The sequence below is a fragment of the Prionailurus viverrinus genome, chromosome C1, assembly GCF_022837055.1.
Source record: "Prionailurus viverrinus isolate Anna chromosome C1, UM_Priviv_1.0, whole genome shotgun sequence".
Taxonomy (NCBI): Eukaryota; Metazoa; Chordata; class Mammalia; order Carnivora; family Felidae; genus Prionailurus; species Prionailurus viverrinus.
The window spans coordinates 49,800,316-49,827,831 of NC_062568.1; the positions used below are offsets into that span (position 1 = coordinate 49,800,316).

Here is a 27,516-nt window from a genome sequence, read left to right on the forward strand (position 1 = left end):
CGAGCTGGTAGCATAGAGCCTGACATGGGGCTCGAACTCATGAACCGAGAGATCATGACCTGAGCCAAAGTTGAACGCTCAACTGACTGAGCTACCCAGGCGCCCTCAGATCTATTTTAAAGATAGACTATATGGGTTTGCTGATAAAATATACATGGAATATTTATTGACTCAGTAAATGTTAATTTCCATTCTTTTTAAGGTAATATGAATAACCATATCTAGTAAATGTGAAATTGTATTTGTCAAAGATTAGCTTATCCTCTTCTTCAAGTTAATAATCAAGTAGAATCTTGGCTCTTTTGTATAATTACCAGCAAAAAATTTATTTTGTGGGGCGCCTGGGTGGCGCAGTCGGTTAAGCGTCCGACTTCAGCCAGGTCACGATCTCGCGGTCCGTGAGTTCGAGCCCCGCGTCGGGCTCTGGGCTGATGGCTCAGAGCCTGGAGCCTGTTTCCGATTCTGTGTCTCCCTCTCTCTCTGCCCCTCTCCCGTTCATGCTCTGTCTCTCTCTGTCCCAAAAATAAATAAACGTTGAAAAAAAAAATTTTTTAAAAAAAAAAAAATTTATTTTGTGAAAAAATTGATTTTACATCATTTGAAGAAATTCTCCAAGATGATTTTATTATGCCCCAAAATTTTTTTGAACACAAAAACAAAATTTGATAGTTATTTAAATTATATTGTAGTTTAATCTGAACATTACCTATTACAAAGATTCAGTAAAACACAAAAGTAATTTCATATGTACGGTGTTTATTTATTTATTTATTTTTAAAGTTTGTTTATTTTGAGAGATTGTGGGGAGTGACAGAGAATGGGGGAGAGAGAGAGAATCCCAAGCAGGCTCTGCACTATCAAGAGTAGAGCCTGATGCTGAGCTTGAACTCATGAACCGTGAGCTTATGACCTGAGCCAAAGTCGGACACTTAACAGACTGAGCCATCTAGGCATCCCCACATGTACTGTTTTTATTACATTGTTTATTTGAAGTCTTTTCTGAATCAGCTTGTCTTTCCAAGTATTTCTTTATTGCCATGTATGTTTTGAAGTTTGGAATATTTCTTTATTATTTTAATTCTTTTCCAAAGGTCTCTTAATTATTCAGCCTAACCATGAACATTTAGTAATTTATGGTGTTAATAAATTATTCATTTTACATGTCTAATTTATAATTATTATTTTTTGTATTTTATAGAATGTTGTTCCAGCTGAGGTGTCCCTTGTTTGTGTAGTGAAGCCCGATGAATTCTGGGATAAGAAAGTAACACATTTTTGTTTTTGGAAAGAAAAGGATAGACTTGGCTTTGAGGTAAATATACTCTATATAAAAAAGCAGAAGTGTGTTGTATCTTTAAAAATAGCATTTTGCTGATATTATTTTGTTTGCTTGTCATTGGATACTAAGCTGTGCTCAAGCAGTTCTCACACAGTGCCTAAGCAATGATTAGTGTATAATTGACATTCACATATTTGTTGAATAGATTATGATTCCTTGTCAAAGACCACTAATTCTTTCTTGTTTTCATTTGTATCACTCTGTATTTTTTAGCGTTTTTTTCCTAGTTTTAACATATTTCTAAAATTATTATTTTTAAGTTTATATCCAAGTTAGTTAGCATACAGTGCCATAATGATTTCAGAGATAGAATCCAGTGTTTCATCCCCTACATATAACACCCTCTGCTCATCCCAGCAAGTGTCCTCCTTAACCTTTGCCCATTTAGCCCATCCCCCCACCCACAACCCCTCCAGCAACAAACCCCTCAGTTCTCTGTATTTAAGAGTCTCCTAAATACAGGGCGAGAAAGGCTCCCTCCCTGTTTTTATATTATTTTTGTTTCCCTTCCCTTATATTCATCTGTTTTGTATCTTAAATTCCACATATGAGTGAAGTCATATGATGTTTGTCTTTCTCTGACTGCTTTTGCTTAGCATAGTACACTCTAGTTCCATCCACGTTGTTGCAGATGGCAAGATTTCATTCTTTTTGATTGTTGAGCAATACTCCATTGTATATATATACCACACCTTCTTTATCCATTCATCTCTTGATGGACATTTGGGTTCTCTCCATACTTTGGCTGTTGTGGATAGTGCTCAAACCCATGAAATACGAGATCACGACCTGAGCCGAAGTCAGATGCCTGATTGAGCACCCAGGTGCCCCTAGGTTTTGCTTCATATCCATTCTGATAATCTGTTATTTTAGTATTTCATAAAACCAGGTGGTTTAAAATCTATCTTGCTAGGTTTTGTGTATTTTTTGGTTCTTTTTCTATTTTTTGGATTATTTTTTATGATAACATTTTATCCGTATTGTAGTTTATATCTCTTATTTAGATTTTTTTTGTGTGTGTACACCCTAGGTTTACAGTCTACATCTTTTTTTTTTTTAATGTTTATTTCTTTTTGAGAGAGAGAGAGATAGAGCGTGAGCAGGGGAGGGGCAGAGAGAAGGAGACACAGAATTGGAAGCAGGCTCCAGGCTCTGAGCTGTCTGCACACAGCCTGATGCAGGGCTCGGACTCATGAACCGCAAGATCATGACCTGAGGTGAAGTCTGACACTTAACGGACTGGGCCACTCAAGTGCCCCTATAATATACATCTTTAATTAATGGACTATTACTTGCAAATAATATACCACTTAACATATAGTGGAAATTACCTAAAACACTGTATATCCAATATTTCCTCCCCTTGTTTTCATACATTTCACTTCTATGCTGTAAACACACAATAGATGGCTACTATTTTTGCCATAGATAGTCTCTTTACATCAGTTTAAAATAAAAAAAGAAGTTCATCTTTATGCCGTTTCTGGTGTTCTTCATTTCTTTTTGGAGATTCATCTTTTTGTCTAATATAGTCCTCTGTCTAAAAGGCTTCCTTTAATGTATCTTGCAGTACAGGTCTGTTATCATTGAATTTTTTCAGCCTTTTTTTTCCCTGAAAAAACCAAACAAACAAAAACCATTATTTCTAATATGGTTCTGAAAGGTATTTTCAGTGGTTATAGAATTTTGTTTCATTGTTTCTTTCAGGACATTATCATACCAGTGACTTATTTCCATAGCTCCTGTGGAGAGTTCTGTTCTTTGTATCCTTGGTCCCCTGTGTACCATATATTTTTCCCCCATTGGCCACCTTCAAGATTTTTCATTTAGTTTTTGTTTTTTCTGCAGTTTTATTATGTAATGCCTTGATGTATTTTATTTAGTATTTATTCTCTTTGGTGTTCCCTGAACTTCTTGCATCGCTGGTTTGATGTCTGCCATCAATTTTGGAAAATTCTTGCTTTCTTTTCAAATATTTTATCTGCTCCATTTTCTTTTTCTACTTCTTCTAGAATTCTAATTGCATGTATATTAGACCATTTGAAAATTTCTGGGTTGGTGTTCTCTTTTATTTTTCCATGTTTTTTTTTCCCCCTCGGGTATTTCCTGTTGATCCATTGTCATTTTTTAAAAAAAAAAATTTTTTTAATGTTTTTATTTTATTTTTGAGAGAGAGAGAGAGAGACAGCATGAGCGGGGGAGGGGCAGAGAGAGATGGAGACATAGAATATGAAGCAGGCTCCAGGCTCTGAGCGGTCAGCACAGAACCCAACGGGCTTGAACTCACAAACTGAGATCATGACCTGAGCTAAAGAGAGCCACTTAACCAACTGAGCCATCCAGGCGCCCATCTGTTGATAACATTTTCAGGTTTACTGTTTGTTTCTTTGGCTTTGTTGAGTTTATTGATGAGTCATTCATTGTAAACTCAACTTCATCTGTGTTACCATATGTTTTGTTTGTAGTATTTCTTTTTGATTCTTCGTTATAGTTTCTTTTTGCTGAAATCCCCCATCTGTTCTTGCCTGTTTTCTTGTAGTTTTTCCATGAGAACCTTTAGCATGTATTAGAGTTACTTTAAATTCCTTACCTGATAGTTCCAGTATCTGGGTCTGTCTTACTCTAGTTACGTCATTTGCTTTGATTCCTGATTGCCTTTTGCATGCCTTGTTATTTTTTGTGGCATGTTGGACATGTTGTTTAGGATAGTAAAGACTGAAGTAAATAGTATTTGTGCCTGTTCATGGGCCCATCTTGGTTTTCACTAGGTTTTTAGTGGGGCAGGAGAGTTGGCTGCGCCGAGTTGAGTTGGCTTTGGCTTTTGTTGTTGCTTTTATTTTCTTTAGTGCACCACAGGCTTCAAATTCCTCTTGAGCTACCTTGTGTTGAAGATGGTGCTAGCTTGCCAGAGACTGTTTTTTTCAGTGTTTATTTCACCCTCAGCTATAGGTCTTTCCTTTGTACCTTGCCTCAGAAAAGATCTCTCTCTGCATTATAGATGCAACCAAATATATAGTCAACCAAAGACTGCTGTTCCTTGCTACTCAGTGTTTGTCTGAGGGGCATTTTCTGTTATTCTGGTTCAGTCTCAGTCTGAACCAGACTTTGTGACACTGTGGCAGGCTTTGTGACACTGAGTCTAGGAAGTAGAGCCCTCTTTCCCAGCTTTAGAAGGGCTGTGATAGTGTGGGCTCATCGTATATTCTTGCCTCCACCAGAAGATTTTTCTTTTCCTTTCCTCCAGCTATAGTGGGGCTGTATTTGTGCTCCAAGGTCATCTGGGTTCTGTTCCCTTTCCCTCAGCATGCAAAGGTTTTTGTTCTCTAGAGGAGATAGAGTTGAAGAATCTGGGCTGTCTCATCTTCATGCGTTTTCAGTGGTGGCTGCTGTTCACGTCTCCCAGGTCTATATCTGAGAGAGGCTGTTTGAAGTTTCTTACCTTTTTTTTTTTTTTTTTTGAGAGAGAGAGCGCATGCACGTACAAGTGGGAGAGAAAGTCAGATGGGGGGGAGAGAGAGAGAGAATATCTTAAGTAGGGTCCACATTCAACACAGAGCCTGGCGTGGGGCTCGATCTCACAACCATGAGATCATGACTTGAGTGAGATGCATCAAGAGTAAGATGCTTAACCAACTGAGCCACCTAGGTGCCCCTGAAGTTTCTTATCTTAACCATCCTTATCTTTCTCATGATTCCCAGGAGGTCTGTGTAGAAGAGCCTGCAAGTGAGATTGAATTCTTGGTGTGTCTGTACTTTCCAGAGGTTTTGTATTTTCACATTGGTTCACATTTGGCCCTTAGCGATTTGTTAAAAATGGTAGCTTAATCCTTACCTGGCTTGTATCATTTCTGGCATTTTCCACAGGAAAGCAAGTGTTCTAGTCCCATCTTTTCTTGAAAGCGCTAACCTATTCCTGTTTTTCAGGTTAATTGGTTTTCCTGGTAACTCTTGTGTGTTGAAGAAAAGTTGTCATTTTGCAGATTAACTTGCATTATTTTGGTGGTGGTGGTGCTGGTGGTGGTGTTCTGAGGGTTGGAGTATTGTTCATCTCAGCTTTCTACATCCTATGCAGATGGAGTTGAATCCCCCCACACCCCCATTTTATCTTGCGTACTTTTGTCATCGGTTGACTTGACTGTGAATGTGGACTTAGTGGAAAGATGTGCCGGCACTGTAGGGGAAGGCTGCCTTCTAACACCGTTAGAAAAGGTGTTACCCTGATAGTTGAATGAGAAACTGCATCTGAGGGAGGAGAAATAAAAGTGTAGTGAGGGAAGAGAGTAAAGGTTGCCTGAATGTTGCCATGATGAGTGAGTACTTCTGACAGGCAGGGAGGTCTGCTGTTCATGCCAGTTGTGCAGGAAATGTTGCTCTGAGAGAAAGTGAGCAGAGGCCAGTGGTTTAGAAACTAAAGCTGCGAACACGGAATAGGAGAGAAGATCCCTTTTGTGAAGAGTCTGTCACATCCTTCTTAAGCATAGGCATCTGCTCAGAAATGCTGTGCCTAGTTGAGTCTCATGCTATGAGTTCATAGTGACTAAACACATTGCATCTTGGAAATAAAGTAGAAAACAGTTCCTCTCTGCTTAGATCTGGTGTCATAGATTGATGTTTAAAACCCAACTATGAAAGTTTTTATATCACTATATTGTTTTCTTTCAGTCATTGAAGAGATTTAGCTAGGATATTTTCCCGAGTAAATAAGCACTAGGCACTTATTAAAAAGCCTAATATCTTAATGAGATGAGAGTAATTTCAAATGCTGGGTAATGTACTGCCAAGCACATTCAACTTTAAGCGGCAGTTCAACACAGCCATTATATGATACTTAGAGCTATATATAATTAAATTCAACATAGATTCTCGTTTAATCAAAAATTACTTTCCTTGATGTTATTTGGATCATTTGGGCTGTTGTAATTAAGGTTGTGTTTTTGGATATATACTAAATATTTTTAAAGTACAACTTTGTTATAAGTACAGCATTCCTATAAGCAACAGTATGTTTTACTTTATAGAATAATCCATAAGAAAAGTTTATTTATTACCATCTGTCAACAACATTCATCAAATAAACACCTACTTGTTGTTTTAATGACAGCTTGTTTTTCCCACATGATTTCACATTTCCTCGCTCATCATCATTCCTAAATTTTTCTTCTAGATGACTTTCTTCCTGTTTACTTCCTGATGTTTTTCATCAGCTATTGAATATTCAGCTCTCATTGCTCACCTAAATATTTCCTTATGTATTGTCCTATCTCTGAAATAGGTACCTACCTGTTCAGTTTCCCTTTTAGCAGTTCAGATATTCATGTACTTTTTGTCCTTCAGCAGCATTCTACCTGGTGGCTTTGATAGCTTTTGCTGGTTAGATGATAGTATCTGTAGTCTATTAAATGACAAGATAAAATTGAAGTAGTACAGCATTAACCTTATCCTCAAATTGGGAGACTAATAATCACAAAGGATCTTTACCTTATTCTTTATTGTTATTCATGAGAGTAAAAGTTATTTACTGGCAATGTTAATCAGCCACCATTATAAATTGTTTTCTTCTCTTATCTCCTTATCTCCTCTTAATACTGCATCTGATTCTGTTTTTTCCTTTTTCTTTTTTTGAGGCCATACTAATGCTAGGATCCAGGACCAGAGACTTCCTTCACATTCTGTTGGGAGCACCTCTGGCTCCGTGTATTATGACTTCTTTCTAGTTTTTGCAGAAAGCAGTTTTCCCTTACTGAAAAAATAACTCCCCAGCTAACAGATACAAGCAGACATACACGTATATATATATATACACACACACACATATATACACACATGAATCTGTAGTAAATCCGCAAAGACACATTTTTAATTCATATCTTCCACACACATTTTTACCATTAAGTAAAATAAAAAATGAAGTGTGAGTGCCTGCAGAGTGAGAGGTTCTGTGTTAGGTTTTTTTGGGAATGTTTTATTAGGAAAGAATGAGTGTTCTAGGGAGAATAAAGGAGAAACAAGTTCTGAATCTTTTTATAAGTAAGTTTCTATACTAAAGAAAACCTTCACAAATGTTTTGATTAAAGACAATATGGCCAAATATCTTTCTCTTCAAACTTGCTGAGCAGTCGTATGTGCTAGTTAATTAAGTATTGTGGTGTAGTTATTTAATTTGTCTTACTTTAACCTCTTTTTCAAGTAGTATTTACCTTTAAACATTTTTATGATTTTTATTTCCTTTGAATGGACTTGGCAAAAGTTTGAAAAACTTACGTAGGGTAGTGATCTTTTTTATCTAACTTTTTGCAGTTCCATTGTTTTATTCTGGCTCCCTTTGTGCTTGTTTTCTAGGTTTCACATTTCTTTGGAGGTAGATCTGAAGTTTAGATTCCTGCTTAAAATGATAGCTACTTTGAATGTAACTGATTAATCTTTTCTTCAAGAATTTAATGGTATCTATACATATTATTCATGGAGATGAATAGTTGAAAATAATTTAGAATTATTTAGCAGTTAGACAAAAATCAGAATATGATCTCTACCATAATCCTGAGTAGATCAAGCATATGTTAAAAGAATGATATTCATAAAAGTAAAAACATGACACTCCTGCAAATAGAACATAAACACAAATCATACATAGGTAAATCATTGTCTGATGAGGTTATCAGTAATTTGTAAGGTGTGGCTAAGAGTTTTTGAGGAATTTAGGATTTTTACAGACAGATAAGATTGCCAAGTTAGATGCAAAACTGCTCAATGTCCTTTAGATCCGTAAATTCTAAATTTGAGGTTATGCTTTATTTCACGAGACCAAAACTGATCAGTTTCACTGATCATAAACTATTTGCATTTTTTCTGAACAATATCTACAAATTAACCTGTCTCTGACTAGTCTATAGGAAGTCAATCAAAGGTACAGACCCAGCATTGCTTGAAAGAACGGTAATATCTTCTGCCTGTTCCTAAGATTGAGATAGATTTTCTGACACATGAATCTCATTTCATCAAAATTATTAGTTAGCATATGATGATATCTCTGGTACTCAAAAATTATGGTAAAAAAGGAAGCATATGTTGTAATTAAATCAAATTTGAACTTTCATTTATGAACAGTAGAAGACTTTCTACCCTTTAAAAGAGTTGTCAGGCTAGGCTTACAAACCTTTTCTCACTTATAGTTGCTTAAAAAGAAATGTAAAAATTATAAAAATAAACCAGTCAATTTTTTTAAAGTATAAAAGTTAAAATTTCAAAGATTAGGTTATGAAAATAATTTCCCCTTCTGTTTTTGAAGGTATAGTACCATTTTCATCATAATTTATATATAGTCTTAAAATTGAACATAAAAATAGATAATTTTGTAAATAGTTTATAATAGCTCACTCTGCATCTTACATAACTGTTTTAAAATTAAAGATCATCCATACCATTTGTTAGATGGGAAAAGTCAGAATTGATTTATTTGGTGTATATCATGTTATTTGATGGTGTAATGAAGTTCCCTTTAATTTAGTATTTTATAGTATTAACAATTTAGTAAATCCTTTCTTAAAACAACCTCATTGTATACTACTTCTCTGTTATGCTCTGGGAAAAATGATAAAATACTATAGAATGTTATGGAGAGTGTTCTTGAGATTGTCAGAATTTTGGGGAGAAGTATTGCCAGTGAGTCAGTCTAAAGACATTCTTTAGGAAAATGTATTATTTTAAATGTTTTTTTGAGAAATGAAATCTTGAGTTTATGGTAGTATCTTCTTTCTCCAAGGTAAGGAATTGTTTGATTTTTAAGGAGGTTTGCTTTTCTGCTCAAATGTAGTTTTTCTAACAATCCCTTGATTAGAATAGGTGACATTGTCAGTAAATATTTGAAAGAAAGTTCTACAGGAGATAAAGAACTGGCTAGTATGCTTAATATTCTAATGCACTGATACCTACCTATTTGTGTCTTTTTGAACTTTTTAATAATTCTCTAATTTGCAGTGTTATTTCTTATTAAGTAGTTAAAGATTTTCACACCTTTTTCTGCAGTTTTGGAAAATATTTCCTTAGACTTCTTAGCAATTATGGCATTATTTGTGTGTTTTTATATGAAGAATCCTGGGGTAAAGGGATTAGACCTAATATGCATGACCTAAATGTGATATTTTGGACCTTTATTTTCTAATTTTGTTTTTAATTTTGGGGATGATTGCTTTTGGGTGTGTGTTTCCCCCTCTTTGAGGGGAAATAAAACATTTCCCGTGAGATAAAATAGCCCTGACTTTTCACTGCTTCATATTTAAATGTTTTATGAAGGTTTGTTGTATTAGTGGTCTCTTTCAGAACTGTTAACAGAAATATAGGAAATCTTACCAGTATTTTGTAACTTGAGAAGCTGTAATGAATAGCTTAGAGAAAAATCACCTAGGGGCACCTGGGTGGCTCAGTTGGTTGGGCGTCAACTTCAGCTCAGGTCATGATCTCATGGTTTGTGGGTTCCAGCCCAGCATCAGGCTCTGTGCTGACAGCTCAGAGCCTGGAGCCTGCTTCTGATTCTGTGTCTCCCCTTCTTTTTGCCCCTCCCCTACTTGCTCTGTCTGTCTTTCTCTCAAAAATAAACATTAAAGAAAATTAAAAAAAAAATCACCTAGTGTGAGATTCCAAATTTGTTCCACCACATTGACTGTTATGCGTGTTAGTTCCCTCTCTTTGTTTTTTTGAAATGTAGATTATTTACTTTCTAATCTGTTTCTGCGCTTTTCCAACTTCCAGAAATCTCCTTGTCTGCATAGTTTACTTTCTTAGCACTCCAGTTTTACTTCAGGCCTAAATCCTTGCCCTTCCACCCCCAGAAAAATATGGTTTCTTCCCATATTTCCTTTGCTTGTGCATTTGAATTTGCTCTTTTTGTGAAATCCTGTTTCTCTGTGACGCTGGCACTGGAGTGGAGTAGAATCATTGGTTCATTGTAGCTTGGTTTGTCATCTTAGAAGCAGTTGTAATTTATATGCTGCGTTCTGGCAAATGGTGTCATTTTCCAAAGGTAATTGCACAACTTACCTTTGTAAACAGAATGTACTTTTGCTGTGGACTGGAAGGAGGCTTTCTCTTTTCTTTTATGGATGCTTCTCCTGACTCACTTCAGAGGGGTGATACTTAGATACCCTTCTTAATTTTTTTTCCTTCATTCTTTTTGAACATTATCTAATAAAATAGAATCAGTTATTGGTGTTTTGCCAGCTTCTTCTGCACTTCTCCTTGTCCTCAGTCCCCCTCTTAAGTAAAGATGAAATTATTGAAGTACAAACTGATACTTCATCACAGTAGATAGTTCCTTAAGTTGTTAATTTTAAATGGTTGTGATTTTCAGTCTTCTGATTGTTAAAGCTATTGTTTTTCTCCATAGACATAATTTAGCTTTGAGATACCTTTGGTATTGATACAGTTCTGTGTTTCTACATGGCAGATCTATTTTCACTTTGAACAGCCATCAGTGAGTTTTATAAGAATATAGATTCTATAAAATATTTTCTAATAATAGAGAAAATGAGTCTTATGCAGGTCTATAATTGTGATATGTTCTTGTTTATGTCTATTTTGCATAAGTGTAAATATCATGACAATAATCTTAGGTAACTTTTTTCTTCAAAAGTTATGTTTCCTAAGAGATAGTATTTTCTTAAATATATTTTATGTGATAAAAGACAGTGACTCTGCACTATTTGCATTTATGTTGGTTTTAGGAAAAAAGTTTTTTTTTACAAGAAATATTCAGATGCAAGTACAGCTTTTGCTCTGCATAACTAAGTAATTTCACATTTTCCCTTTGGCTTATTAAACTTGAAGTCTGTTACCAGTGACTTTAATGTATTTAGATACTACAAATACATATTTCTACATTTTTTATAATTTATGTTAACTTTTATTATTATTATTATTTTTTTTTAGTGAGGCTAACCAGTGTGTGTAGAAAGTGACAAATACTCTTCATTGGGCAAGATAGGTCATGTATTAGAGAAGAATGGCCCAAATTAAATGTACAGCATGACAGCTTATTAGAATATGTCCTCTTATGAGCTTAAAGAGACATAGATAGTTTAACGCAACTGCCTTCTTTGGCAGATTGGAAAAATAGCCTGGAGTGAGTTCCTTTAGGCTGACTTCTACAAAGTCAGTGAATTTGTGACAGAGCTAAGGCACAAACCTGGAGTGATTGGTTCCTAGCTCGGTATCCTTACAATTAAATCATTATAATGGTGTTTAACCTAAGAAAGGTATTTGGAAATCATTTGGGATATTCTAGTAAAACCTTGGTCCCTCTGTGCTATTGCAACAATATTTAGATTTATTTAGAGTATTTTTAACAAAGGCTGTAGAAATAAATCAGAAAACTTTAATCTACTTCTTTTTATGAAAACAACTCTGTAGAATATTGCAGAAATAAAAAGCTCATTTCCTTTGTAGAAACATATCTTACCCATCCTTGTATTCCCAGCACTAGAACACATAGCTTCTAATAAATAATACTTCTAATCAGTTTAACTCTTTTAAATAATGAATGTTGAACAAATGAATAACATCATTAAAAGTTAAATTATAATAAGAGGGACATGAAAGGGATTTTTCAGTAGACATTTTTTCAATGTTCAAATAGAATATTGTGTCAGGTGAGGCACAGTAGAAGAGCAGAAAGACTATTCATTATATTTTACATTCGTTTCTGTTCAGGTGTCTTTTCAGATGTGAATTGGTGCTTAATTTAGCAAGCAGTGTTTCTTCCTGGAGTAAATACATATTTCTTTTTCACTGTTAGTGTATATCTAGTTAATAGATTGCTAGGCACTTTGGACAAAGGAAAAGGCCCTCCGTGGGAGCTGACTGTGTTTACTCTTGCTCTTGTGGAGATATCTGTCTAGATCCCAGAAGAACTTGCTGGAAGATGAGATGATTCTTGTGGCCTGAACGCCACTTAACATTTACTGTTCAGTGTCATGCCTGTCCTCTAGTCTAAAGAAGCTGCGTTAGAACAAGAGAATAAAATAAAGCCCTCTGTGACAGATTTTTCAATAAGAGAAAAAAATTTTGTGTTCTTTTTATTCTGAGATGTTTATTTTGTTTTAAAAAAATTCTTTAAGATGTTTGTTTTGGGGTGCCTGGGTGGCTCAGTCAGTTAAGCGTCTGACTTCAGCTCAGGTCATGATCTCACAGTCTGAGTTCAAGCCCCATGTCAGGCTCTGTGGGGATGGCTTGGAGCCTGGAGCCTGCTTCAATTTTTCTTTTCTTTTTTCTTTTCTTTTCTTTTCTTTTCTTTTCTTTTCTTTTCTTTTCTTTTCTTTTTTCTTTTCTTTTCTTTTTTTAAACTTTTAATTTTTTAATGTTTTTATTTATTTTTGAGAGAGAGAGACAGAGCACAAGTGGGGTAGGGGCAGAGAGGTAGAGGGAGACACAGAATCTGAAGCAGGCTCCAGGCTCTGAGCTATCAGCACAGAGCCCGACGTGGGGCTTGAACTCGTGAACCGCAAGATCATGACCTGAGCTGAAGTCACACGCCCGACTGAGCCACTCAGGCACCCCCTGCTTCAATTTCTTTGTCTCCCTGTCTCTTTGCCCCCCCGCCAATTGCGCTCTCTCTCTCTCTCTCTTAAATATAAATAAACATTAAAAAATTTTAATAGATATTTAAGTTAGCTTTCATTATTACCTAAAGAGGAAGACTGTGAAATTGAGATATGCTAAACTTGTGCAAGAGAGATCGCATTAATTGCCATTTAAAACGGATGGATATAATATAGTTTGCTGCTGTTAAACTAACCAAAAATGTAATTTGGTGTTCTATATCTTTTCTTTTACTTTTTAGAAAATGTTTGTTTATGTTTTAGAGAGGGAGACAGCACACGCACATGCACACACACACACACACACACACACACACACACACACTCACCCCAACAGGGGAGAGAAGTAGAGGGAGAGAAAATCCTCCGTGCAGAGCCTGATGCGGGGCTCGATTTCAAAACCTTGAGATCATGACCCAGGCCAAAATCAAGAGTGGGACACGTAACTGAGCCACCCAGGCACCCTTCTTTTACTTTTTAAATGGAGGAAAAGGCATATAAACCCCCTCAGCTTTCTTACTACTACCATCTCTAGATTTCCCTTTGTTCTCCCTGTAACCTCCCTGCTTGCTTCCTCAGAAGTTAGCTTTTTCTTCAGTCAGGTACTGATAGTTGTTCCCTTCTTCTCTTGATTCTGTGTTTAGTTTTTAAATACAGTATTTGCTACATATTCTTTTTAAAAACATGTAGGTATATATGAAGCTTAATACTGAAATAAATACTTGGTTACCCACAGCCCATCCCAAGAACCCAAATCTCCATTCTTTGAAATAAAGGTAACTTATTTGTATTTATCCATCCTTTGTTCATATTCTCATTCTGTGTGTGTGTGTGTGTGTGTGTGTGTGTGTGTGTGTGTGTTAATTTAGATGTGAAAGACAAAATCTTAAGAAGAAAATAGGGAATGTTTACCTTTTATTATTCTTTTCTATTTGTATCTGTAGAATTGCCATTTAAAGATATTATTTGTTACTAAATATTGTATTTAGTTTCACTTATTTTTGAGCTTTTAAAAATGGTATGATTTTAATGTTCACTGACCTGCTTTTTCTCATTCATCATTATATATATAAGATTCATGCATACTCTTGCAGTGGATGTAGTTGATTCATTCTCACTGGTGAATGTCATTCCGCTATGTTATTCTGCTATGTTATTCTCCTGTTGATGGACATTTGGGTTGTTTCATTCTTTTGCCATTATGAATGATATGCTACAAAAATTTTTGTATATGTCTCCTGGTGAAACATGTATAAGGTTTTCTCTTTTTGCAGATTCACCAGACCTAGGTTATAGAAATGTTCAAATTTTTAAGATAATGCCAAATTGCTTCCCAAAGAGGTATTCTAATTTACATATCCAGTTGCAGTGTATAAGAATTTTTACTCTTCCACAGCCTTGCTTGATATTGGCTAATACTTGATATTTTCAAGTCCTTGTGGTCTTTCTTTCCCCACATTGTCCTTGGGTATCAGTGTTATGCCAGTGTCATGAAATGAGTTGGGACTATTCTCTGCATTTCTGTTCTCTGGAAGCATTTGTTTAAGATCAAAATGGTCTATTCTTTGATTTTTAAAACTCACTCATAAACTGGCGGGGCATTTTCTTTCTGGAAAGATTCTTTTAAAAGAGAGATTTATATTTATTTTAGGCTTTTAGTATTTTTATTATAAAAATTATGAACACATAAAAAATACACAAAATATTATAGTTAACTCCATGAATTCCTATACCCAGTTCCAGCAATCATCATTCCATGGTCCATCCTGCCCCCTCCTTACCTTAATCCACTTCTGTCAAGAAAGACTGGAGATATTGTAGTGAAGGAAATGGAGGACATTTGAATTTATTTGTAAATATTTTACTATATGTCTCTAAAACATAAAGGTCTTTTTAAAAAAATATAACCTAATACCATTATTCTACCTTAAAAGAAACAATTTGTTAATATCAAAGAGCCAGTTGGTTTTAAATTTATAATTACTTAATAAATGTTATAAAAGGATTTAGTTATATAAAAAATATATATGAATTATATATCTCACTTTAAAATTTGTTTACAAATTTATATATAAATCATGCATGTGCATGGATTATTTGACTGATTGATTTGAATCACTATCCAAAGAGTGGCAGCTTATTGTGATTGTTTGAGATCCCTTTCCAAGTAGATACAGTCTTAAAATCTGATTTGATTGATTATTGATTTCTAACTTTTTTCATTGTGGTGAAAGAATATTATCAGTTCCTTTGAAATATACCAAGGCTTTTTTTTTATGGCCTCATACACAGTCAAGTTTTTAAATATTAAATGCTTCTTGAAAAGAATATGTACTTCTCTTATTATTGGTTGTGGGATTCTGTATTCATTAAATAAAGCTGTTTAATATCAATTTTTATTTCTCTTATGTCTCTTAAAGAGACAAGATTGTTGTTTTTCCTATAGTTTTTCATGGCAGCAAGCATCTGCATGGTGTAGTTTAACATATTCTTCTGCCTTTTTGATTCTCTGTATTTCCATAAATTGATAGTTGGATTTAGAGAATTGATTAGATTCATGTTTTCTTTTTCCAAGGCTTTTCATTGGTGGTGATGTGTTCCTTGATCATGAAACTCATAATAGTTGTCTTCTTTTTTTGTGATGTTAGCAGCGATTTATGTTTAATGCGTGGATTTATTAAAAATTTAAAATGATCTAGTTCTATTATTCTTTCTTCATTTATTAGCTAGAATACTTCTGTAACGAGAAGCTTACTTTCATTGATTATTTGTTTACCCAGTGGTATGGTTTGTATATGAAAGTTGAGAGAAATGCCTGTTTCCCTTTGTTTGCTGGTTTTCAGTAAATTTGTTCCCCATTGTAGTCCAATGATTGTCATTTCTTTTGTATCAGTATGAGCTCATTGGATTAAACATACTTAATGTTTCAAAATATAGCACTTGTTAATTTTATTGACATGCAGATTGTTACAACTTTGGCCAGTGGAAACCTTTTCAAGACCTTTGGCACAATCCTAGTAGTCTTTGATACCATTCTTGATATCTGGATGAGAAGATATTCTAAGCTCATCATGTGTGTTTCTAGCCCTAAGACCTGGAATTGGCCTTTTTTTCAAAGAGCCTTGATTCCCTTTAGAGGGAAATGGTATTTGTAGGTAACAGTCTGGATACTAGAGGTGTGCATTTCTACAGAACTGGTCATTATTTCTAAACCTGTTAATGGTTAGAACTAGAAAAATTGTGTGTGTTTTTATTTAAGTTGAAAGATATCATGAGTTTAAATTGATACTTCCAATTCAAATTGAAGAGCATAAGGGGAACTTTTTCCTCGTTGTGTCTTCCTTCTCAAGAATTCCACTTTCTCAAGGACTTCAGGAATGGGAAAATTTAGAATGTCTTATATTAATCATTCGCTTTCTTCCTCATCAAGTGATCTTAGAATAGCAATACTAAAATTACCACTAATGGTATGATTCCTGAAAATGGGGTCTAGTGATTCACTTCATTGGTTATAGGTGGTTTTTTTTCTTATGTCAATTGTGATACATTATTTTTTATAGGAATTTGTCCATTTCTTGTAACCTTGCATACTTATTGACACAAGATTGTTCTGTGTCCTACTATCTTTTAAACCACTGCTGCCAATGTAGCTGTGCTCTTTTCACTTGTATTGCTACATATTTGTGCTTTTCTTACTGCTCTGTCGTCTCAGAAATTGGTTGATTTTATTTTAGTTTTTTCAAGGAACAACTTTTGGCTTTATTAATTGCTTATTTTTTACCTTCTTCTTTCTATTATCTGAATTTTTTCTTTTGTTCCCCCACTACCCCCCTGTCCCCAACTTCTTTGATAGGTTACTTAGCTCATTATTCATCACCCTTTCTTTTTGCTAATATAAACATTTAAGGCTCTTAGTTTGCACTTAATACATTGTTTTCAATACCAATTTTTAAATAAAGTCTAATTATGGTAGAATCAATTTTTCTCTGATAGTTTTATGAACTTTTGATACCATGGTTTTGTTACCTTACTAAGATTATCTTCCCCCACCTTTTAACCAAGCAGTTAGCAGTTTGGGTAAATTTCCCCTCATTTAGTGTTTATATTATAACTTCATACATGGTGTGGATGTACCCCACTTGCATATTGGGTATGTTTCTAAATTTTTCGTTTCCTTCTTTCTTTCTCTAGTAGTTTGTCCACAAGTTCTTATGTTGTTTTTCATTTTTTTACTTTTTAAAAAAGTTAGCTTTATTGAGGAATAATGTACATGTAGTAAAATTCACCCCTTTTAGCCTACGGAGATTTGACAGATACATATAATTATAAATCCTTCACCACAGTCAAGATATAGAAGAGTTCCATAATCCCCCAAAACTTTGCTCATGGCACTTTGTAGGCTCCCTTTCCACCATCTATGTTGTTGTCTTTTCTTCGTTTTCAGGCTAGTTGGTTTCTCTGTGACCTTGGCTCTTTGAGAAGTTCTACAAAAGTTATAATTTTATAGATTATCTGGCTTTCGTTATTGTTAGAGTGTGAATGGTGTTCTTTCTAGCTGGACACATTAAACACATTTTTCTTAGCACATCTTTTTTGGGGGTAGATTAGAATTTCCATGTATCATTTTTGCATTAACACTGCCATTTGAATATCTTTCTCTCATATGTGTATTTTATTTTATATTCTTGTATATCTTCATTGGAATTTTATTTGGTGCCACAGTGATCTCTTAGGTCATTCTCTAATTTATACTTAAAATCTTTTAAAGTTTAGCATTAAAAGATTATCACCTTAACACATCAATTTTAAGTTTATGTTATCCTGAATTTTACTCCATTGGAGGCCATGTTTTGTTAATATATAATCAAAGAAATGTTACAGAAAATTGAAAGTGTATAATTTTTTGATTGCCAGACTTATTTGTGCTTGTCACTTTAGTGTGCTTAGCTAATTTTAAGGCCATATGAAAATTTTTTGCTGAATATGTTGTATCAATGGCATTGATTTTTATTACCAAGAAGTTATTAATATTGGTAAAATTTTGAAAATATCTCATCTGAGTTGCTGGTGTCTCTTGTTTTTTTGTAAGTGGTATAATAAATGGTATAGGATAGTTTATTTCTTAGATATCCACAGTTTATTGGATTAATTTAAATGCTTCTATTAATGTATTAAATCTCGTATTAATTAAATACATGATAACATATCATCATCTGGAAACAGTATTGCATATTTTAACCTGATTTTATCTCCTTACTACTTTCATGGCCTTTAACATTGGCTTACTAAATATTCTTTTTACTTTTGTAGGTTATTTTAGTGTCTGCCAATAAATTGACTCGTTATATAGAACCGTGCCAGTTAACAGAAGATTTTGGTGGGAGTCTCACCTATGATCACATGGACTGGTTAAATAAGAGGCTGGTTGGTATATTACCATGAGATGAAATGTTATTACATACAAATAAGACATACTTTGGTAACTTTATCATTTTAATCAACTACAGTACAGATTGTTCTTTGTTATAAAAATAAAATATATTGCATATCACATGATAGCATAATGCTTGAAGGCAGATAACTCTGGAGTCACATTTGGGTTTGCTTTTGGTGTTGTCATTTATAGCAGTATTATTACTAGTCAAAATTGTTAATGTTTTAGTAGAATAACAGAGTAGCATATTCTCCTAAGAGGTAATCTAGTTGATGTACCATCTTTAGAGATATTTAAACATCATTTTGAGTTGAAAAGCAGTTTGACAGGTTAAAGTTGGTATCTGAAAATGTATCTTTGGCCAGGCTGAAATTGCCCTACTCTGCATGATAATGGCATTGTTGGATTGAACTGCTGGGGACTAAAAGAACAACTTTTCATTAGGTCAGTTTAGATTACAGTTAATCGTTGAGGACCTCCACAGTTGAAATTCTATCTATAACTTTGGACTTGCCAAAAACATAACTACTAACAGCCCACTATTGGCTGGAACCCTACTGATAACATTAGCAGATGATGAGCATATATTTTGTATGTTATACATATTATATACCAAGTTCTTATAATACAGCAAGCCAGACAAAAGAAAATGGTAAGAAAATCATAAGAGAAAATACATTTATAGTATTGTACTATGTTTATCGAAAAAAATTTGTGTATCAGTTTGGACCCATGCAGTTCAAAACCATGTTGTTCAAGGGTCAACTGCTAATTTTATTGAGGAATAACAAACTTGTGGGTATTTCAGAATGGGTAACCAATTTCCATCTTATTTGGACAGTGATACCAGACAAATGAGTATCCCCTTTATTAAGAACAGACTTAACCAAATCCCTTTTTAGAAATATTTTAAGAAACCATGTTAAGGGGCACCTGGGTGGCTCAGTCAGTTGAGCGTTTGGCTCTTAATGTCAGCTCAGGTTGTGGTCTCACAGTCAGGAGATCGAGCCCATGTTCGGCTCTGCACTGAGGGTGGAGCTTGCTTGGGATTCTCTCTGTCTCCCTGTCTCTCCCTCTGCCCCTCTCTCCCTCGTGCTTGTGTGTGCCCAGGCGCATGCTCTCTCTCAAAATAAATAAACTTAAAAAAAATGTTAAAATTATAACTAATTTATTCTTTCCTACATGCTTAGATATAAAACTTTTTAACTAATATATGCAACTAGTATGGATTGGTGATAGAAAAACATAAAGAAACGTTCTGTAACTGGAATTAGAAGATGAGTACTGGTCTAAATTACGTTCATGTAGTTAAAACTGTCACTGGTGCAGATGTTTCTCCATGAAACACAGGAATAAAAATAAACTTGTCTGATTGAGGAATAAAAATAATTTCTTACTCTATTTAAATTTTAAAAATTTATTCTCCATTGAAGCTGTTCATTGTTCTAGGAGGGATTTTGTCTTCTCTCCTTAAGTTGTTGTGTTTTGGTGGTTGAATTGTACTAACTGACATCAAGAGAAGGAAAGGGAATTCTGCCTGGCTAATTCTGTTGATCTTAACTGAAAATCCTTATGTAAACACTAACTTTAAGATTATTCTTAATATGTTAACAAAATCTCATATTGTAGGTTTTTGAGAAGTTTACAAAGGAATCTACATCATTACTAGATGAACTTGCTTTGATTAACAATGGAAGTGATAAAGGAAGTCAGCAAGAGAAAGAGAGGTAGGTGGCTAGTGTCATGCAATTATACCTTTGCAAAGCTGTGATTAACCTGATGAAGGATAGATACATCAGTTATTAATGCAAGCTAGAAGAATTAAGGTAAGCAATTCTCCAATCAAATTGACATACAAAGGTTGAATTAAATTTATTAATTCATGAGAATTTGCTTTACATGTAAAATTTCTTGATTTGAATCAAAGTTTCTCTACAAAAGACTTCTTTTTTAATGTTTATTTCTGAGAAACAGTGTTCTTGTGCATGTTGGGGAGGGGCAGAGAGAGAGGGGAGCAGAGGATCGGAAGCAGGCTCTGTGTTGAGAACAGAGCTCGATGTGGGGCTCAAACTCATGAGATCATTACCTGAGCCAAAGTTGAATGCTTAACTGAGCCATCCAGGCACCCCTCTACAAAAGACTTTTTGATGAATAGTAATGTATTTACTTTATTCTGACACTGTGAAAAATTCATTTGCAAGAACATGTTTTCAAAATGAAACCATTTTCATTTTAGAGTTCCACTTTGTGAAGTCTGGAAAAGGTTGCAGCTTGAAATAAAATTATTATAACCTTATTTAAATACATTAGTTCTTAAATGCCTACCTTCTAGAACTCTTATGTCCTTGTAAAATATGATATTCATGAGTTTAAGTTGGGGAGTTTAGTGTTTTATGACACTTGGATGAAGTAATTGTTCAGTTGTATTCTGTAAACGTAACTGACTAGATTTATCATTTTAACGGATTTCCATTGGACTTTACAATCTTAACAGTTTTCATTTTTTGTTGGTAGGCCAGATCCCTCTCCCCAGTTAAAAACTCTTAACCCTTTCTGGTCTATCAACAAAGTGGTAACTAGAACAGTAATTTTTTTTTTTCAATGTTTTTATTTTATTTTGAGAGAGAGAGTGTGAGCAGGGAAGGGGCAGAGAGAGAGGGAGACACAGAATCCAAAGCAGGCTTCAGGCTCCAAGCTGTCGGCACAGAGCCTGACGCAGGGCTCGGACTCACAGACTGTGAGATCATGACCTGAGCCGAAGCCAGATGCCCAACCAACTGAGCCACCCAGGTGCCCCAGAACAGTAATTTTTCATTAGGAAATTTGAAAGAGTCAATACTCTTCCTTGTCTACATCTTTTGAATCTTATCTTAAAAATATAATGGGATCTTGATAAAATGCATCTTCTTATTCCATGAATACAATGTAGTCACATATCAGTTAATCGAGGTAATAAGGTAAGAGGAATGTGAGAAGGTTGGAGTTTAACACCAAATCTTGATTTAAGCAGAGTAAAAATATAGAAACAAATTGTTTGAATGGAAATCTAGTTAAGTCACAGCAAGCATTTAGGAACATTACTGCCCTGTAGATACCATATAAAAATATAAAATGTAAAATTTTTACATGTGTAACTATCCGTGTGTGTATAGATAACACACATACTGTATGTTACGGTTTAGGAATTGAAAATGTCATGGAAGTTGCTTGACAAAAATTAGCCAAATCTCTTGTGTTTTGAATAGTCCGCCAGAGTAATTTGAAGTTTCTTAAAGTCATATTCATAAGGAAAGACATTCTAAGAAGGTCCCTGTTGAAAGTGGGTTCATGGTCACAGCTTAATGCTGTTTACCATGTTTCCCTCTCTAAGAATGACTGGTTCTGAGAAAGCATTCTTGTAAAGAAACCTGCTTATTTGTTTCTTAGAACTTCCTGTACTTACATGCCAATGGGAACCCTTTTTCTCCACCCAATAATATCTTATTCAGTGTTTGGGAAATGCTGTTTTGCATGACTACATGAAGTATCAAATAAAATCTTGTATTTGTCATTTCTTCCCCAAGGAGCTCAAGTGTTATTGCCTAGTCTCTTTTAAACGCCAGATAACCAAGTCCATCCTCTTACAAATTTTCATCACTTTTTTAATGTCATTCCTCAGGAAGCATCCTGGCTACACAAGAGGTGAGGGCCTAGATTAATTGGCAAAAGTGAAAGATTTAGAGCAGGACCTGTCATTTCCAGTAGCAAGGTCCTACCTAGATTTTGATTTGTATGTACCCTATCTTTCTATCATTTTCTACTTCCCTTATATGTTTAGGAAAATACAGGGCATAGTCCAACTGCAAACGAAACCCAATTAGTACAGGGAAGAGAGTACAACTGCTTGAGGATGCACACACACATGAATATTAGAGATTATTTGCAGCACTCAGAGGTTGCTGTAGATAAGTAAATGTTTGATTGGAGGATGGCTCCATACATTTTTAATGTTAACATTTCTGGGTTATTATATAGTCACACATTTCATTTTGGAACAGATATGCAGTGGGAATATACTAAAATGGATTCCTTTGATATATTTGAAATAATACTATAATGATACACTGTTTTTTCCAAGTAGTGTATTTGGTGATTTATCGCAGACTTTTGGGGGGCTACTAGTATTTAATTTTCTAATTGGTTTCTTTTTAATTTTAAGTTTATTTTGAGAGGCGGAGAGAAAGAGGGAGGGACAGAGAGAGAGAGGGAGGGAAAGAGAATCCCAAGCAGGTCCTGTACTGTCAGCACAGAGCCTGACACAGGGCTCAAACCCACAAACGGTGAGATCATGACCTGAGCTGAAATCAGGAGTTGGATGCTCAACCAAGCTACCCAGGCACTCATCTCTAATTGGCTCTTTTTTTTTTTTAATTTTCTTTTTAGCATTTTAATTTATTTTTGAGCGAGACAGAGACAGAGTGGAAGCAGATGAGGGCCAGAGAGAGAGGGAGACACAGAATCTGAAGCAGGCTCCAGGCTCTAAGCTGTCAGCACAGCCCGATGCAGGGCTCCAACCCACGAACCCTTAGATCATAACCTGAGCCAAAGTCAGACTGAGCCACCAGGTGCCCCTCTAATTGGTTTTTTAATGCTTAAGGATATTAGCCTGGTAGAACAGTGTGCTTCACATTTCCATACTCTACTCTCTTGTTTTGATAATGTATAAAAAGTTTTCTTAGGTTGCATGGATAGAAATATTGTTTTAAAAAATTATTCTTTTGGTGTTTGTCAGGTCTGTGGATTTAAACTTTCTTCCATCAGTTGATCCTGAAACAGTTCTTCAGACAGGTAAGATGAAAAAATGTGTGTATCAGTGATAATCATAATCTAATAAACCAATCGTATATTGATTGGTTCATGAAATAAACATTGAGTAAGCATGTATTATGTAATAGAAACTTGGGAATTTCAAACTGCCCTTTGGTTTAACCTAACTGTGTTAATATACTTCACAATATTTTTAAAAAGTATTAATAATGATATATAGTTAAATTATTTCTCCCTTGAAATATTTGTATTTATTTCTTTATCTGTAAAATAGAGATAAATGTTTCTATTTCATTGGATTGCTGTGAGATTATTGTATAGTCATTATGTTCTAAGATTGTATTTTTAGGTATTGTCATGTTTTATTCTCCTAATGATCTCTTGAGATAATTTGTTACTGTTTTCTCTGTTTTGTACTTGAGGAGGCCGAGGCTTAGGGATATGAAAAACTTGCTCATGAAGAGTAACTGTTAAACTCCATCTATCACCATATCACTAAAAACAGGTTACTATTGTCTGAATTTTAAGGTGGGGAAACTGAGGCAAAAGGTTAGTAACTTATGCAAGTTACACAGCTAGTAATGCTGGAGTTGGGACTTGAACCAAGGCAGTTTGGTTTCAAAGTATGGTCTTTGAAATCATTATGTGGTACTGCTCCTCTAATGGAAATGTTTCCATAAGGAAAACATTAAGGGTATCAATTGTAAAAGCAGAAAAATAAATTACTTCGATCTTAGTGGCTTTGTGTGTGTGTGTGTGTGTGCACATGTGTATGTGTATAAACTATGTGTATATATATATATGTGTGTGTGTGTATATATATATATATATATATATATATATATATATACACGTGTGTGTGTGTAGAGTCTTGGCAAAAGTCTTCGAAGCAGTTGTTCTTCTAATTATAAAACATAATGAAGAGTAAAGAAATAAATTCAAAATATCTGCATTGTATTGATTCAGTTGTGCCAAGTGTTTTCAGTATGGTATAGATCTTACTTCCTTAGAGAACAAAGAAATAATTGTAATCCCTGAATTGCTACATGTTTAGCAGATACAGTAGACTGTCAGTAAAAATATGGCTTACTCTAGGTTTCAAACGTAGTTCAGTGTTTCTATTTAACATTTTCAAAGCTACTGAAGCCCTTGAATTAAGAAATTTTTAAATTTGTATTTTAAAATTAACTTTATATGCCGCTAAGTTTTTTTAATATGCTATTGACTCTTAAATGTTTTTAAGTTTATTTATCTTTTTCTTTAAGTTTATTTACTTTGAGAGAGTCACGTGCGTGTGTGCAAACCAGGGAGGGGCAGAGAGAGAAGGAGAGAAAGAGAATCCCAAGCAGGCTCCACACACAATGCAGTGACCGACCTGGGGCTTGAAGTCCTGAACCATGAGGTCATGACCTGAGCCAAAATCAAGAGTAGGATGCTTAACTGACTGAGCCACCTAGGCACCCCTGCTATTAAGTCTTAAAGTAGGGATGGGAAGAGAGTATAAAAATAGAGAAGTTTAGAATAATTTTGGTTATCTTTTAGAAACTGGAAATACCTTCAAATCATAATAAAAATTGTTTCCATATATTTAAAGCCATTTAAGTTTAGGATGTTTCCCTGAATAAAGATTAAGAGAATTTAAAAGTATCTGCATATTTTTTTGGTCCTTGTCTAATAATTGAAATAGTATTATCCTGGAAAAACAGTTTGTGATTTATTCACTTTTAAAATTGTTAATAGGGGCACCTGGGTGGTGCAGTCGGTTAAGCGTCCGACTTCAGCCAGGTCACGATCTCGCGGTCCGTGAGTTCGAGCCCCGCGTCAGGCTTTGGGCTGATGGCTCAGAGCCTGGAGCCTGTTCCCGATTCTGTGTCTCCCTCTCTCTCTGCCCCTTCCCCGTTCATGCTCTGTCTCTCTCTGTCCCAAAAATAAATAAATGTTGAAAAAAAAATTGTTAAAAATAAATAAAAAATAAAATTGTTAATATATTTACAGTTTTAGATACTGCACATTCTGCAATTTTAATTTCTCATGCATGAATGCATTTTCTTTACATAAGTTTGCTATAATTGAATAACAATGAATACAATTCTGACACTGGTGTGACCCATCATGATTTGCAGTTAATAATTATAGAGATTCCTATAGACAGATTATTTAAATTTTATTTCGTACCAGTAATAAAGCTTTCTCCCTATAATCATACATGTTGTTACACTGTTAGCGTTCGTCTTAGGTGCTATGATTAAGGGTATGGGTTAATACTGAAATCCTACAACATCCTGCTTAGTATTGATTAGTATCATCAGATAGAACATACTAATTACTACCATCATACAGAAATCTCAGAGCGTAATTATGTTCTACAGGGAAAGAGGATTGGTTGGCATAATTTCCTGAGTAATGAATCCACAAATAACAAAGAATGTAATGACAGCTTTAGAAAAAAATATCTTTACTAAATAGTGTAGCATATATAGTATATACATTCATGATATATAGCATATGTATAGTTTATATGTACGTTAATATTCATATATGCAGTTTTCCAACTCATTTCTATATAAATTTAAAAGTTGCACTTCAGTACTTATGACCTGGTAGATAGTTAGGCAGACATATAGGCAGATAGGTTCTAAAAATAAAGGATTAGAATGGAGAAGAGTGATAAGTAAGAATTGTGTTTCTCTATGGATGTTAATTATAACTGTGTATCTTTCATTCATAAAGGGCATGAATTGTTGTCCGAATTACAGCAGCGTCGATTTAATGGCTCAGATGGAGGGGTCTCATGGTCTCCTATGGATGATGAACTGCTGGCCCAGCCACAGGTTATGAAGTTATTAGATTCACTGAGAGAGCAGTATACTCGCTACCAGGAAGTTTGTAGGCAACGTAGTAAGCGTACACAGTTAGAGGAGATTCAGCAGAAGGTAATGCAGGTAGGTGTCTGATTTGAATATGTTTAACTTTTGAAAATTGTAAATGCTAGAGTTTTTAAGAAATAATTTTTCCTGTGTGACTGATTTTATACTAAGCCTTATTTATACTATGTAGAGAACCTAAGTCATATCAAACCACACTAAAATCATTTTCTCTATATCTTTACAAATAGCGTTTGCATTAAAACTATATTATTTCTACAGTGATGACATTGAGCATACATCTTACTCTATTATGAACTTTAAAAATAACTAGTGGTTGGGAACATTGTGGTCTCTGTATTCTTGCAATAAATAACATTTTATTGTTGATTATTGATTTATTCTTAATTTCTAATAACTTGTTTTTTTGTTAATTTAGGCATTATGGAGAGTTATTCTTTCCTAGCAAAATGATGACATGTAATATAAGGAATTTTAGTATGAAATTTCATTATTTTTTAATGCTGATAGAAACCTTTAAATGTATTTAATACTTATGAATCTTTAGTTCCTTTTAAAATTTTTGTTAAAACAATAGGCTAAAAATACTGAAACTCAATACTAAGACATTTCTGTTACTTAGACCACATCCTGGTTTTTCTCTGTTGAATTATTAAGAAATAGATCTTAAATCTCTTAAATCCCACATTGAAATGTCCCAATGTTTTTATCTAGATTAATTCGTTCATAAGGTAAATATTTTTTAAGTGCTTATTATGTAGAAGGCATTGTGGTGGGTTTTCTACAGAATTATGTAATGGTAGATGTGGTTTTTGCTATCATCACATTAAGGGGACAAAGTCTTAAGTATTCAAGGGTATGACTGAAATGTGTGGGCCTTTATATAGGAAGGATTGTTCCTCTGGCTGTAGGTAATCTAGGAAGATTTAGCATACTTGAGCTTTTTCTCCAAGAATATGTAAAGACTTCACCAGGCACCTCCTTTAGGTTTTAAAGGAGAATTGGCACTTTGTGCAGCAGAAAGACTAACATGAATAAACACTAGCAGTATGAAATCCCAAACTTTGTTGAGGAAAAAGGAAGCAGTGAGTCACCATGGGAAGTTTTTGGCCTTTGAATCATAAAGCATGGTCAACAAGTAAGATCTAAATCTCAGTTCCTCCACTTATTTACTGTGTGATCATGATCACATTATTCACCCACCTGAGCCTCAGTTTGACTTCCTTCTTTTTTTTTTTTAATGTTTTTTATTATTTTTGAGAGAGAGAGAGAGACAGACTGTGTATGAGTGGGGCAGGGGTAGAGAGAGAGAGAGAGGGGAACAGAGTATCCAAAGTGGGCTCCTTCCTGACAGCAGAGAGCCCGACATGGGGCTTGAACTCACCAACCGGTAGATCATGACCTGAGCTGAAGTTGGACACTTAACTGACTGAGCCACCCAGGCACCCCTGACTTCCTTCTTTT

General features: G+C 34.7%; 1 protein-coding gene across 7 annotated transcripts in view; it reads left to right on the plus strand.

Annotated features, from left to right (window-relative positions):
* The window catches only part of SESTD1 (SEC14 and spectrin domain containing 1), a 171,021-nt gene that overhangs the window by 93,906 nt on the left and 49,599 nt on the right, over positions 1–27,516 (plus strand). For all 7 annotated transcript variants that reach the window (XR_007154798.1, XM_047871087.1, XM_047871085.1 and 4 more), the window contains 5 exons: positions 1,199–1,312; positions 18,238–18,351; positions 19,991–20,088; positions 23,133–23,188; positions 25,898–26,109. Coding sequence is in view for 6 of the 7 variants with exons in the window: in XM_047871087.1 (XP_047727043.1) it covers positions 1,199–1,312; positions 18,238–18,351; positions 19,991–20,088; positions 23,133–23,188; positions 25,898–26,109 (594 nt within the window). In the remaining variant the exon portion in view is untranslated. The remainder of the gene's footprint in view (positions 1–1,198; positions 1,313–18,237; positions 18,352–19,990; positions 20,089–23,132; positions 23,189–25,897; positions 26,110–27,516) is intronic.